Here is a 16,171-nt window from a genome sequence, read left to right on the forward strand (position 1 = left end):
CAAAATGCTCGCTTCTTTAGACAAATAAGTTTATTTTCCTAATAAAAAAGACACTTGTTTAAGATCATGAATGACATAGTATCTTTGAGAAAAAACCATGCTTTATCATATGAAGATTGGAATATTCATTTGGCTTCCTATGAAATAATCGCAAATTGAAGATCATTTGTTGGTTTTCTCTGAAAGCTATTTGCGGACTCAAAAGTGGGATATGTAGGTGTGTTAATAGTGGATTTATGGAAGTATGACATGTAGTCTCAAAATTCAATGCCAAACTTGGCACCTAAATGCATGTGCCAAGATTATTTAGAATTCGGTGCTTGCCTTGAGCACAAAATAATCTCCCTTGGTAGAGAGATCTTGTGAGCTTCCATGTGCTAATTCACTCCCTCACGGTCAATAGTTTCTTCCCTCTATTTTGATGAAATATGTAGGAACTAAGTTTTCCAAAAGAATGTGAAAACCAAATATTTTCTTATTTATCTTTTAAACACCCTTGCGTCAATGCACTTGTGCTCCTCTCTAACTGGTTTGACAAATTTGGTCAACTATCTCATTACACAATTTTTAATTTTAGAAAAAATCAATAGGTGTGACATTCTAACTATGAAATGAGAAAGTATTTATGTACATTTTTATAGTGATCCTTAAACATAGCTTGATTTGGTAGGTGTCCTTTTTGCAAAAATAATGGATTTGGACTTCTAAAGAGAAGATATGGTAGTTATGTGGCTTTAATACATTTTTCCTTTCCGATTCAACTACTAATACCTAGTATCCTCTCAATTTTCAATGAAGGCAATTTCAATGACCAACAATGCTTGTTCAAGAGTGCTTCTTTCTAGTTGTTCCACACGATATCATTTCAATCACTGATCACCTATATTCAAGAGTCAAAATGCTCTCAATTTACTGCAATAAAATTTTAAGTATTTATTGATTGTCTGGATGACTTGCCTTTCTCCTTTTATGTGGATGTGGTAATTGCGTGAATGAGTGACCATAAATGGTTACACGTGCAACCTTGTGGCAATGGAGAGCATTGAATGGTGAGGGGAGAAATGAATAAGTATTATTATTTGGTAGGCAAGTTAATGTCTAAGGGATGGAAGTAGGTGGGTGGAAGAAAAGGAGCATGAAATCTATGATGTAGGGGGGTCAACATGGGGAATTGGGCAATTGGGGGGAGAGAGAGAGAGAGAGAGAGAGAGAGAGAGAGAGAGAGAGAGAGAATTTTGTTGGTAGGTTGGAAGTGAGCTAGAGATATATACATGATTATACATTGTCACCTAGGAGTGGCTTGTTTGCATTAAGCGATCATCAAGGAAGATCGTAGAGTGGTAAGGGGGCTTGGTTGCATCGGCCGATCATTAAAGAAGATCCAAGAATGGTAAGAGTGGCTTGGTTGAATTCTTAAGACACACTAGGGATCAATATGGGGAAAAGACTATTTTACAGATAGATAGATAGATATATATATACATAGAGAGAGAGAGAGAGAGAAAGAGAGAGAGAGTGAGAGAGAGAGAGAGAGAGAGAGAGAGAGAGAGAGAGAGAGAGAGAGAGAGAGAGAGAGAGACAGACATATGTGATAAGGTATAAGAGGGACTTGAAGGCTTGAAATTTGTTAAGGTTCAAAGCTTAAAAGTCAAGGGCTTAATGGTGAGGAGATTAAAAGTAAAAAAGATGAGGGTACATGATGCGGTGTTACAACCATACATGTTGCTTAAGATGTAGACCCTTGGAGCTCTCACTTACGATTTGCAATGCTAGGGTTGGCAACCATGTTTTCATTAAGGGTGCAGGTTGACTGTGTGATTTGATCTTTACCCTTTATCTAGTGAATGGAAGTTTTGTGAATGTGTTGTGAAAGGAGGGAAGGTGAACTGTGGTGAGGAAAAGAAGCCAACTATCGTTGTAGCTACTCACCCCTTGATTTGGATGTGTATGAAAGTTAGAGTGACTTTGATTTCTATAATGTAAATTTGTGGAAATCAAGGAAAAGGTTGCTTGTAAAAAAGTTCACATTAAAGGAGATAATAGTTGATATATAGCCACTCACAATGCTTTGGAGCTAATATAATATATAGTTGCTTGTGAAAATGAAGATAATAAGTCAATATCTAACCACTTGTGAAAATGGTAACCGCTCGTGATGCTTTGGAGCTCCTTTGGAGGCCAATCACGCGCTGCTCTTGGTTGGCCTTGCAGGGTGAAACAATGTTTTGTAAAGTCACGCACATGGGAGCACCTATGGATAATCGAGGACAACTGATGGCAAAGGAGTGTGGATGCCTTGGTTTTCACATAACACGAAAAACAAATTCGTTGCGAGTGTGGACTAAGTGCTATTATGGAATCCTGTAGCATGCCAAAGCTTGCACAACAGATGATGTTGCCTAATGCTTGGGGGTGGAGGAGGGGTGGGCATCGTCAAACAATTCAAAATCGAGCCAAGGGAAGGGACACGTGTGTTGTAAGCTGGGTGTCAGAGCGACCACTCTATGACGAGGGTGTGTAGTGGGGGATGTTGTCAGAATTACTAGACTATATTATAAAGATTTGCGGTAGGCACTCTTTCCATCGTAATTACTAACACGAAATTGAAGCCAAATCCTACTATCTTATCAATTGTTTAAGGAAAAAAAAGAATGAGTAAAATAGTGGACAAAAGACACGACACAGGGTCCATTAGGACCCGATCCTCCTTGCAAATGTCGGGGGTGGTGATTTATTATTGATTTTGTGATGTCCATATTTTGGAAGCTGAAGTCTAGCAAATACATGAATAAGGCGATACAATAATTGATCCTTGTTGCAATTTTTACAATATTGTCACATGGACTACAACCATATGAATAAAGGTGCAGCCATCCTTTAATCTTGCATCCATTTTGGATCTCCTTAATCCCTCACATCGATAACATGCATTAAACAAGAGGAATGTTGTAAGAATTCAGATTGAAAACAAGAAATTTTGAATCGACCAGTAATTGAAAATATTTATATTATAATATATAATATATAATTATTATAACCACACATAGTGTGGGCGGGGAGGCGGTGCGCTTCCTTTCCCAAAGAGTTATAATCCAAGGGAACGGGCCCTTCCCTGGGTGCCGAGATAACGTCGAGAATATAAACGTCGAGAATATTAGTGCTGAGGATAAGTATCGCGAATGGATAAGAAATTGGCATATTACCTGAATGTCAATAGTCGTAATCGTAGTCGAATGTCGAGAGATAATATCTGAAAAACTTGCCAATGTGACCCTGAGAGGATTTGCGTGTGTCCTTGAGCAGGATGATTCCAACATTCTCAGATCGTTCAGTAGGCTCTGGACAACACAAAAAGACAACTATCATTAGAGGAAGTCCGAAGTAGAGCAAGTAACATTCTCACTCTCCACTTAGCCACTCCACTTAGCCAGCGTTACGTGTCTCAACCTTGGGAAAATAGGAGTTTGATCACTATAGTAAGTCGAGCTTTTAGGCTTGTGAGAGTAGAGCACAAGGTCATCGTGAGGCTCTCCAAAGCTTCACATGCCAATAAGCCCAAACTTGCAAATCAAGTAGACCATCTCTTGAAATCGAATAGGTTTGAAAAACTTTTATATAGTCTTTTTATTGTGGAAAGCACCTATATGCTTTTAGTGCTTTAGTCAAAAGCTTAGCTTTTACATAAAAAAGGATATAAGATGAAAATAGATCAAGGGCTTAGATTCATGACAAGTGGCTCACGGGGGTGTGAGAAAACCCAAACATCTCGCTAGGCTGGTGCCGAAAATATATATAGACAATGATGTTAGAATTACTATACTCTATAATTAGAAATATATAAACTATACTACAAGTAAGAATATATATATTATAGTATAGAATATATATATATAGATATGTTGTTAGAATGTGGAAGTGGAGCTCACCTAAAAACGCACTTCCAAGGGGGCCAGGGTGACGGGCGATAGCCGGTGGGAAGGCCTGGGGTGGAGGAGGAGCGACCGGCACGTGGCAAGGGGGGAGCGTTTTGAGGAAGTCTTTTTTTTTTCTTGAGATCTTGTTCTTCGTTAGGCTTCTTCTTCAATTCATTCTTCTTCTTCTTCTTCTTCGTCGTCGTTTTGATTCCTGATTTTTGTTCATCTCCATCGCCATCTCTGCCCCTTCTCCTCATCTCCATCTCCATCTCCATCTCCATCTCCATCTCCATCTCCCTTCTCCTTCTCCCTCCCCTCCCTCCAACCTCTCCATTTCTCCCTTTTCCTGCATTTTTCTCCCCCTTCCATTTCGCACTTCCTCGCTTCTCCATCATCCTCCCCCCCTCCCGTTTCCTCTTGCCCCCTTTCCCGTATCTCCCCGTAGCAATCGCGTGCCGTTTCGGCACCTTTACGTTCTGCTTTCAAGAGTTGTTCTCAATCGTACTTGCTCGAATTTAATGTCTTCCATTTTCACTACATGAACTCCATTCACACTCAACCGCAGACATCGCTTTGCACGTTTCTTGACGACCAATTGCTAATCGTTTCCGTAATACGACCCGCTGTGATAGTAGGAATTCCACGTGATAACATCAGTGACCGGTTTTCGGTCTGAAACATTTTGGGAACCAATTTTTTATAACATCAGTGACCGGTTTTCGGTCTGAAACATTTTGGGAACGTGTTGCACATCCACGAAAGTACCGAGAGCGGGCGAAGGGGCAGTGATAGTTAAGCCAACAAAGATGGCCGAACACTGCTGCGGAATCACGTTTTGGCTTTACCTTCTCATCATTACGGGGCTGGTACTTTTCGCTGGCATGATGTCCGGGCTTACACTTGGTTTGATGTCGTTGGGGCTTGTCGACTTGGAAGTTCTCATGAAATCTGGCACGTCGCAAGACCAAAAATATGCCGGTAAGCTTAGTGCTGATGGTTGATGACACTCGTGTTAGTATGCTTGCAAATTGCACCGATGACTCTCCCGTCTCTATATTGGAGTAGCGTCGTAATTAACTGCATTACGTTGGGTTCGCATCTTAAAGTACTAAATTCTGACAATTGCGTGCTATCTACGAATGGCCAGCTAAAATTCTCCCAGTGGTGAAGAATCAGCATTTGCTGTTGTGTACACTTCTGGTTGGGAACTCTCTTGCTATGGAGGTACGCTGCTTTTTCCGACTTCCCACAGAACTTTCACAAACTTTTTTCCTGGCGAAGTAAGCAGTAGTTTTTTATGTTTTACAGGCTCTTCCGATATTTCTTGATGCACTGGTGACCCCTTGGGGTGCGATCTTGATATCAGTGACCCTGATTCTAATGTTTGGCGAGGTGAGTGCTTTCATGCCTTCTATTCACAGGACCGCATCAGCCTTTTATTTGTCGTAAACAAAGTGCAGTCTGAATCTATGAGTTTCATGGAAGGATTGGATAATTTATTGTCGTTCTGGGGATTGGTTGTCTCAGATTCTCCCTCAAGCTGTATGCTCTAGGTATGGACTAGCGGTTGGCGCTGCAATGACTCCAGTAGTTCGTGTGCTGGTCTGGTTGTTCTTTCCCGTAACATATCCCATAAGCAAGGTATCTGGCCAGTTTGGCTCACATGTCATCACTCTTTTTGTAGTCTATTTGGGCACTTTATAAAGAAAAAGAAAAGGGTCCGCTATTAGCTAATTTCTGTTACAACTTTGTATGACCAGCCTTGCGTCTTAGTTAAAATTTTGTCAAAAACAAAAAAGGAGCTTGTCAAAATTGATAGATTTATTCCTAGACCAACTAGTGATCCAAGACTGATCCTGCCATTGCCAAAGACCAATTAGACTGGACAAAAATTATAAATATTCCTATCATTTGATCAAGCAGAATGTGCAAGATCAACTCAAAACAGTCAAGACTTCCAAAGAACTGAACAGGATCTGCATACATGGAAACTTTCATCATTCAAGGCTTGAGTACAGACATTGTGACGCAACGCTTGTTGGTACACCTTTTATAAAGGCACTCTGTATTACTAGCCGTTTGTCTTAGTTAAAATGTTGTATGTCAAAATCAGAGGTCTTTTCTGCCAAGAGAAGGTAATTCATTTTTTGATTGTTAAGTTGTCTTGTAGATCCCTTTTTCCATACGACTCCCTGTTTTTAGAGAGATACAGGGCTTGTAAATAGAGAGGAAGTTCAAAATTTTTACCATAGATGGAGCAGATACTCGTGAAGTATTTGAGAACATATGTTCAGAAGCTACATATTTAGACGATGTTCTGATGCATGTCTGTCTAATACACGTAGCCACACAACATTTTTTATTTGTACACACTTCATGGCTCCCAATAGTGGCATCTGGAAGTTACAAATTTCTCAATTACTGTTTCAATGAATAGCAGTACAGCACTTGGTGTTGCAGAAAAAGTGAAAAAAGAACACACAACGAAACAAGTCTTATATTTGAGTGTGAGAGAGAGAGAGAGAGCGAGAGGTTTTTATATTATTAATTAGAAATGACAGCACTATTTTACAAACAATGCAAGATCTGAAGAATCAAAGCCAAATTACAAAGTTTATAGTCAAACCCCTCTCCTAGTTCATGTCCAATACCCTATACTAATGATTCATTCAATTCCTATTGGTATTATATTTCTGTTTTTTTTGAGTTTGTTTTTTTGCCCGTGTTTAAAACTAGTTTCCCTTGTGCTTGAAAAGCGGTTGAGAATGAAGCCCCCTTTGTTTTATGCAAGTCTCCATGATGGCTGAGAGGAAATTTCAATTTCAGCTGTGTTTTTTGTGACAGCATTTTCTGGAAGCTTAATAACACAGTTTCAAGATCTGAACTGAAGGCAGAAAAGGTATTGTGGGGCCTGAACGTTTCAAGGCGCAATGGAACAGAATAGGATGACTCTAAACGAGTGCCGAGTTAGCTGAGACCGGGCAAGTCCGACGTGCTTGACAAGCCGGATTTCTTTAGATTGTTGAGGTTTTACTGTTATGATATCCACCTGTGTCCCACCTTGCAAAGCTGGAGCCTGGTCTATGCCATAAACCTTGGCGTCCCATATATAAAGCTGCCCGCCTGTGCCACCTGCACTCATGGGAAGCTTCCCAACATGGATTTTAAAAAATACAATCTCATAAAAAATTTATGACTGTGGTGACATGATCGTACATATATCAATACTTTTACCACTTACTTTATTTTGCAGCGTAGGGCATGCCATTGTTATCTGAGTGTGATGACTGTGTATTTCACTGAATAATGCATTGACATGAAAAATTTATTAGCAGGTTTCTTGGTGATAGATTGCAAAGCCTGATAGAATTGGGACCAAGCTTTTCTTTATGCTAATGAAGTTCCATTTTTGAGGAGAACGAACGCCTCCTTTATTAAATGCACCTCTTTAGTTTGCAATTATGCCTTCCAAAAAGACTGCTCTATGGTGCGTCCATGCTATTGCTCTTTTGAGGTCATGATTGCAGATTGCTGCTGCTGTATAGTCTCTGCTGCTTGCTGGCATTCGCTGCTGCTGAGAATCATAGTCTGCTGTAGGGCTGGCTGGTGGGGCTGTGCAGGATGGGTGGACCTGCTATATAGTGCTGCCATGTATTGCTGACATCACCCCTGCTGATCCTCACTGCTCCTGCTGGCCCAGCCTGCTGGCCCAGCCTGTAATGAAGGGGAGAAATGGGAAACTAGTGAGAGTTTTAGTGGGAAATTGGGGACTAAGGTTGGGGACTAAGTCAACGCGCCAACCACTCATGTACTATTGATTGATTTGAATCTTATTGTACCCACCTCCCTCTACGTGCCTACTTTCTCTCTCTCTCTCTCCCCCTACTTTCCTTTTTTCTCCTCCCAATCTCTCCCCCCTTCTTCTCTCTCTCTCTCTCTCTCTGTCTCTCTCTCTCTCCTCCTTCCTCTCCCCTACCCTCTCCCCCTTTCTGCCATCTTTGGCCCTTCACCAATTCTGGCCCTTCCCCTTCGCTACATTGGTACCTGAGCACTGACCCTGGCACCAATGCTTCCCCAATTTCACCTTCACTTGCCCACTAGCTGTGACAGCAACGTCAAGCAGCATCAGGAACAGCACCAGCTCGCCAGCAAGCGTGCCAAGTCCAAATGATAGGCTGAGCGGGCTTCAGCGCACAGGCACCTGCAACCTAACGAGCAATGCCAGGCATGTTCAGCCAACCTGCTAATCACAGAGATTTCCACCCGAATCAGCAATTTATGAGCAGCATCGAAGTCTCTACGAACCAAACGACTAGACTAAAGGAGCTGAATGGCGACAACGAACTATACTCGCCCTGATATTTGCTGCTCTCGCATCCATACGCCCATGTCACCATTAATCTCCATGGCCGCCGTCCCCTCGCACGCACTGCCATCGCGCCCTATTCTGCCCAACTCCCGCACCATCTTCCTCCTCCTGCGCCACTTTTCAGCCCTATAAAAACCTTAGAAAACAAAACTAATTAATTCTTAGGTTACATTAGCCGGGGTTAGTTTGTGGTTCAGGTTAGGTTTAGTTAGCTAGGTTAGTTGGGCCAACTTAACCAAGATTAGGTTTAGGTCTAGTTGGTTTAGTTAGTGTGGGGATAGGTTAGGTTAGACTAACCACCTGTCCTAAATATTCTAGAGGTCCTAGGCTAGGAGTCCTAAGTGTCTTAGGTGACTTAGGGACTCCCCCTTTCCCAAAAAAGAAAAAAGAAAAGGGAAAAGGAGAAGCCTTTTCACAGCCTCTTTTGAAGGCCAGCTCAAGGATTGGTTAGGTTTAGTGTGCCCACACCCCCATTTGGGCATTTGGGCCCCATTTCGAAGCCTCTTTGACGACCTTTCTCTCGAGCTTCTCCATTGGTCTTTTCATGGTTCTACACACTATATTAGATTGGGAATTTCTTTGCAGGGAAAGCCACATTCGGGCTTCCTCTCTCTTCCGTGATAATCACCATTGCACGCAAGCGTGCTCCTCGTGATGCATTGCATGACAGTGATGAGGCTGCTTAGCATGAGCAATTGACTTCCATAATGGGTGCATCCACTGGCGGTACAATGATCCCTTCAACCTCTCTCTCTTGCATCTTGAGAAGCGCAGGCACATTTTTTGGATGCCCCTGGTTCTATGCTCCAGGGTGCTTTCTGCTAGATTAGACAACAGTTCAGCCAACAGCTCACCACGGCCATGGCTATGGAGGATACTGAGTCTTGCCTAGATGGGACAGCAGATTGGTCCGCAGATCACATCTGCCATTGTTATGCAGGATAAGGGTAAGCAGCCCGCACCCCCGCATGGGGATCAAGTAGATAGCCATGATGAGTTTTCGAGCCCACGTAGCAGAGGGTTTATGGCTGATGCACGTTGTGCCTATGAGCACCCGTTTTCTGGACCCTTGCATGTATCCTAGCATGGGGATTATCTTGATTTCGGTGATGCCTTTGCTGTGCCGCAGAGCACTTTCTTGATGGATGCTAGGCCACACAGTTTTCTGCTTCTACACAGGCCGACCCGTCTATATTGGGCCAACCTTTGGGTATGCATCTGTTCAGTACTGCACCAATGAGTATGTCTGGATTTAGTTTTGGGTTGCAGGGTAGTTGGGAGCGAGGTCAGTCCTCTTCTCAAGCTTCTACTGCGCCATCTTTAGAGGGATGCCTTTGGGAGGTAGATCCAGCCAGGGGTCTTCTATGGCTCCGACAGTTAACACTTTTAGCCAGACACACCCTGTGCCTCAGGCAGTTGGGGTTACTATGCAACATAATGCTGTTAATGGGTACCAATTGACCACAGATGATATGCTTTTAGATGCCTTACTCTTACCGGACTTTGCCTCACCTAAGCACACGTCAGATACAATCCGTGCACATGACGTACTCCCCTTCCTCTAAAAGCTCACTCCTGAGTTCAAAAGAAAGTCCGGAAACTCTCTTTGAAGGTTAGTCAATGTCTCCCATGTAACGTCCTCCTCGACACGATCCTTCCACTTAATCTTGTATTCAGTCATAGTCCTATTTCTAACTTGACGTTCATGAAAGCCAAGAATACTCTCAAGCTCGTGTGGAATAAAGGTTAAATCTTCAACCTCTACAAGTTCTCGAGGAGTAACTTCTTGATCCTTAGCACCCAGCACGTCTTTCAATCTACTGACATGAAAGATTGGATGAATCCTTACATTAGGAGGCAAATCTACTTCATAAGCAACTTGGCCAATTCTTCGGATAACCTTGAATGGACCACAATATCTTGTGGATAACTTCCTAACCTATCCAGTACAGAGACTCTTGGATTCCTTGGGAATACGCAAGTATACCATCGTTCTAATAGAGAACTCTCCAGGCGAACGATGTGAAACTGTAACTAAACCAAAGAACAGCCCTCAAACCAATTGCAAATTCCTCTTGGGCTCCCGGGCACGTCTTGCAGGTGCTTACAGGCTTCAATCCACGCGTAGAAACCAAAATTGCAGCAAAGGGAACACTCTCGAGCTCAAAAACTTGGCACACAATCCAAGACAGTGTCACGATCTGTGACGTATTACTCTCTCTTTCTAGACTTATGGATGCTTTAATGAATGGACACTTGTGGAAGGGTATGACCTTTCGACGGGACACTTGCCCTTTCGACGGGACACTTCCTAATGAGGCACAACCCTTCACAAGAGAGATTCTAATGAAGAGACATTCCTATTGTAATGTACCCTCTCATCAAGGGTCACACCCTTCACAAGGGGTACACACCTCTTCATGCACATACCTTTTTGGAGTACACACCTTTTCATGTGTGACTCTTCACTCTCTATATAAGAGAGGCCCAATTGTATGGATGACACAATCACATCCACCCTACAGATATTCAAGCAATACAGTTATTCCTTGTTCTCTGCTATCTCGGTCTTTTTTCTGTTCCTTAGCACATTTCTAAATATAGTAAATCTAGGATTTCTTACAGTGGTATCAGAGCAAAATTCGCTCCTGCCTGTAGGAAATGCCCCCACCTTCTAGCGCTGATCTGATACATTTTTACCGCTAGAAGGACATCCGTGCACATTGTGCATGGAAGAGATGGAGAGGATGAGCGTAAAATTTTTAAACGCCTAACCGGCCTAAAGTCATCCTGGCCTCTCCATCTCCCTCACATCACAAGTTGATGTGAATGGACACGACCAAAATCGTGTCCTTTCAGGTGCTTGGGCTGTCCCAAAACGAAGGGACACACCTTTTCCACCATGGGACACACCTTTTGGTGATGAGTCTCGACTCCTCACTCATGGGACATACCCCATCGTGGGCAAAGGGACATACCTATTCATGCAGGGTCGCATCCCTTTTAACAATAGGGACATATCCCCTCATGAATAGGTGCACCTATTCCAAGGGTCACACCCCTTCGAATAGGCACACCTCCTAGGCCCCAAGTACCTACAAAAGGGTACCTAGAGGGGTAAAAAGGGACAAAAATTAAACCCATCCCCTACCCCTAGGTTTACCCTAGCTACCCTAGGGTTAAACTAAACTCCCAAATTAATTTTTGGGCAATTAACCCATTGGGCAGCCCCCAACGAAAAGAGGCGACCCTCTTCATTGCACCGTTGCACCGTACGGATCTCGAGAAAATCCTTGCGCAACCAGCCGTACAGCCCTGTGCCATTTTTCCGTACCCTCCCTGCGCAGTTATTCCGTACAATCTGTACGTATTTTCGCTGCCCTGCCGTACAGCCTACGCAAGCCTGTGCAAGCCTGCCGTACAGCCGTACGGACAGCCACCCTGCACAGTACGGACCTTCCTGCGCACCCCTGCACCAGCCTGTGCCGTACTGCCCGCAGCCCTGCGCCGTACTGCACGACCAGCCCTTGCGCATTTGATTGGCCTCGCCAGCGAAGCCCCGCTCCTGCCTTTTTCCTGCGCAGTCCAGCCCTGGGCAATGCTCTAAGCCTCGCCAGTGACAGCCTGCTGCCCTCTCCTTGTTTCGCCATTTTTACCCTGCCATTTCAGCACCAGTTGCAACTATTCTCGCGATGAAGACAGCCCGTTGACAGCCCGGACCAAACAAGCCTCGAGCACTCCTCGCAAAACACTGCAACATGGACCTCCGGACAACGATTTGCAGCCTTCTTCTACGCAATCACTTGGCAGATTAAAGTATTGCCAGGTGGAGTCTTTCCAATCTGCTTTTTTACGGATTCTCTTTAACAAATTACAGCAAATGAAAGAATCCACATTAAAGCATGGAAACCCCTGGTAATTCACCCGGCCATTCAAGGACACCTCAGGCACCTGCTGCTACACAATATCGTGTTCAAATTGCACAGCCAGCCCATTTTGGAGCCTTTGCATCTTGGGTCTTCTGTGTCACGTGCCCTCCGAGTGACTTGGATCACATCCTCTACCTTCTGCGTGAGGCACCTCAGTTACATTATTTCCTCAGCACAGTACAGGTTGTGTTCCACGAGACACAAAGATATCCGGAACACGATATTCCTCAGGAGTTTGCTGTTCATTTTTGGAGAGAGTTTTACCCTTCACCTTCGGCATCCCCAGGGTACTCTCCACCTCCTTCAGCTCCCCGATATCCTCCTCTATAGGGTGTACCTTCTCCAAGTGAGTATTTACATCCTGAAGGCACTCCCTCTCCTGGATATCCTCCTCTTCCGACAGCAGCTCCTTACCCTTTTTCAGATCCGTGGACTCTGCTACCTACCCCTGTCTTATCACGAGCAGTAACACCTTTTTCAGAATCTCCAATGTTACCTCAGACAGGACCTCCCTTATCAGATTTCCACGGGTGGTTCCATCCTGCCTCGCCTGCCCCCTCCAATATGAGCAACCTCAGGGAGCAGCCCGAATCCTCTTCCAGGAATGGTACAAACTAGAGCGCAAGTTCGCGCTTTTCTCACAGGGATTTCCGACATGTCGCACCGCTCGCGTGAAGCCTCTCCCGAGATTAAAGAATCAAGTCCCAAAAAGACCCCTGAAGGCAATGTCCAAAGTGAATCTCTATTACAACTTCAAATATCTCAGCTTCAGGACAACATCTCCGACCTGGTTCAAAAAGTTCAACAACTCCAAGATTCTCGAAGTCCAGCACATACAGAGGACGACGTGACGCAACCCGACGACGATGCGGACTCTTTCCCACCAGAGGTAGAAAACACTGAACTGCGTACTCTCTACCGATTACTTCAAGCTTCCAAAACAAAACGACTTGACGTCAAACTTTCGGAAGCCTACACTGGTCAACGTAATCGCCGAACTGTTGACCAATGGCTCGCTAAAATGCGCATGTATTTTGACACTGTTGACCTCACGGAAGGCAAAAAGATCGCCTTGGCAGCCTCCCTCCTGAAGGATACAGCATTTCTATGGTGGCAAAGACGCTTAAAGGACGGAAAAAGTGTGTTAACATGGGAACGTTTTGAACACGTGCTCCGTAAGCAGTTTGTACCTGCCAATGCGGACTTCCAAGCACGTTCAAAACTCCGACAGTTGGAGCAAACGGGTTCCCTGTCTTCTTATATCTCTCAGTTCACCACATTGGTGCTGGATTAACTGAGGATGATCGCCTTCATGCTTTCATCTCAGGCCTAAATCCCTCGTTACGCATTGATGTTCTTAAAGCAAATATCACCACCACAGATGGCGCTATTGCTTACGCAGAGCGCATTACAGATTTCCTAAACACAGGGAAGCTGAGTGCTAAACGCACACAGAACTCTCCTATGGCCAAAGGTGCTCGCCCTCAAGATAACACCAGGTTTCGCAAAAACTTCGGTAATCAAGGTCAGCGACAGTCTCAAGATCCCCAGAAGCCTCAGAAATCATTTGCTGGATTCCAACAGAAGCACTCCCCCAAGGATCGTGTTTCTTTTTCTTCACAAAGTCATTACCGACATCCCCCACATAAAGGTGCGGCCACTGACAAGAAGAATAGCTCCAGCACAAAAGGACTTTGTACCATCTGTACAGGCGACCATAGATGGTTCGATTGTCCCAAGCGACCAAAGCAAAATTCTAATATGGAACCTAGCACTTCCCAAAAAGAAGATGCTACCTCAGCACAAGACAAGAAAGGCAAAGCTGTTCGAATGGCGAATACCATCCACCTGAGCCTTGCCAGCAACCCCGAACCTTCCCTGGCCACTCAAGTACTTTGTGTTCAAGGATCGATTCGTGGAACAACAGTCACCATCCTCATCGACAGTGGCTGTTCTCATAATTTCCTAGCCAGTTCTGTGGTCGATAAACTTCGGTTGACCACCAGTCCTAGCCTCATGGACTATCAGATTGAACTCGCAAATGGAACTACTTTCTTGTGCAACACCAGGATCAAAAACTTGTCTTTTCGCATCCAACATTATACGGACAAGTTAAACTTCGACATTATGCCTCTTTCTCGGTACGATGTCATACTTGGACAACAGTGGCTCTACGACTATGATCCATCAATCAGTTTTCGCAGCCATACTATCCAGTTTGTCCACCAGGGAAAACTTATTAAGCTAACTGGTTCTAGGGATTCTCCTTCAACCCCAGTTGCCTCTGCCCTACAAGTAAAGAAGTGGGTTCGTAAACGCCAAGCAAAGACTTCACTTCTGTTGGTTACAGCAGTAGAGGAGACACCAACAAAGGATCCTCTTGAATACCTCAACCAACCTTTTTTCCAGCCTTACCTGGATCTTTTTCCACAGGAATTGCCAAAGCAGTTACCACCTCGACGACCAGTGGATCACCCCATCGAACTTATTCCCGGCAGTAATCCACAGTCGAAACCTCCTTATCGGGTTTCTTACACTCAAAATGAAGAAATCCAAAGACAGGTCACCGAGTTACTCGACAAAGGTCACATTCGGCCCAGTCGCAGCCCTTTCGGATCTCCTGTATTACTTGTGGAAAAAAAGAATAAGTCTATGTGCCTCTGCATCGACTACCGAGCCCTCAACAAGCTCACTATCAAAAACAAGTATCCATTGCCTCGCATTGATGACCTTTTCGATCAATTTCTACATGCAACACACTTCTCCAAGATTGATCTTCGTTCAGGTTATCATCAAATTCGTATACGAGAAGGCGATGAATACAAGACAGCTTTTCGAACAAAGTATGGACACTATGAATGTTTGGTCATGCCTTTTGGGTTAAACAATGCCCCGGCCACATTCATGACATTAATGAACGACATCTTCAGGCCTTTCCTCGATAAGTTCGTCATCGTTTACCTCGATGACATCCTCGTTTTCAGCAAATCCCTACATGAGCACAAACAACATCTTCACCAAGTTTTGAAGTTCTCCGTGCAAATTCTCTCTACATCAACATTGAGAAGAGTGAGTTCTTCAAGACCCAACTTGAATATTTGGGACATGTTATTTCAGCTCAAGGTATCTCTGTGGATCCCAAGTCGAGGTAATCCGAAATTGGCCTACTCCTAAGAATGTTCATGATGTCCGCTCTTTTCTCGGATTGGCAAACTTCTACCATACAAAGGTCTATCAGTTTTCCAAAATCGCAGCTCCTATGTCCGAATTATTGAAAAGCACAGCAATTTTTCAGTGGCTTCCCGAAACAGAGTATAGTTTCCAACAACTCAAGCAAGCACTCACTACCACACCAGTTATGGCTATTGCTGACCCAAATCTTCCATTTGAGGTCATGACCGACGCTTTTGACATCGCTACAGGAGCAGTCTTGATGCAAGAAGGCAGAGTTATTGCTTTTGACAGCCATAAACATTCTGATATCCAAACCCGATATCCGGTTTATGATAAGGAGTTTCTTACTGTTGTACATGCTTATCGCTCTTGGAAACATTATCTCATGGGTGCCGACTCTGTGGTCAAGACAGACCATCACTCTCTCAAGTATATCTTTACTCAGCCAGTCATGAACGCTCGACAAGCACGCTGGGTTGAGTTTTTGGCCAACTTTCACATGACCATTGAGTACATACCAGGACTACGCAATGTAGTTGCAGATGCTCTCAGCAGGTTACCTCTAGCATCAGCCATGGTAATCTCTACATTATCTGTGGATGTTCCGAATTCATTCAAAGGAAAGTATTTCAATGATAAAGACTTCGGCACCGCAGTACAGGTTCTTTCCAAAGATCAACCTTCGACTTCCAAACAAAAGATTTTCTCATCCTATTCTTATACGGACGACCTTCTGTATTATCAAGATCGCGTCTGTGTACCACATGACAAGGATGTTCGACGTC

At 44.0% G+C, this 16,171-nt stretch overlaps 1 protein-coding gene across 2 annotated transcripts in view; it reads left to right on the forward strand.

The window, feature by feature from the left end:
• Positions 1-4,204: 4,204 nt before the first annotated feature.
• The window catches only part of LOC147888056 (DUF21 domain-containing protein At2g14520-like), a 104,044-nt gene continuing 92,077 nt past the window's right edge, over positions 4,205-16,171 (forward strand). For both annotated transcript variants that reach the window (XM_087393414.1, XM_087393415.1), the window contains exons 1-4: positions 4,205-4,892; positions 5,062-5,138; positions 5,223-5,306; positions 5,442-5,555. In XM_087393414.1, the coding sequence (XP_087249540.1) occupies positions 4,721-4,892; positions 5,062-5,138; positions 5,223-5,306; positions 5,442-5,555 (447 nt within the window). In that variant the 5' untranslated portion in view covers positions 4,205-4,720. The remainder of the gene's footprint in view (positions 4,893-5,061; positions 5,139-5,222; positions 5,307-5,441; positions 5,556-16,171) is intronic.

This window comes from Dipteris shenzhenensis, chromosome 22 (assembly GCF_047967505.1).
Source record: "Dipteris shenzhenensis isolate YYH24624 ecotype China chromosome 22, Dip_SZ_1.0, whole genome shotgun sequence".
Taxonomy (NCBI): domain Eukaryota; kingdom Viridiplantae; phylum Streptophyta; class Polypodiopsida; order Gleicheniales; family Dipteridaceae; genus Dipteris; species Dipteris shenzhenensis.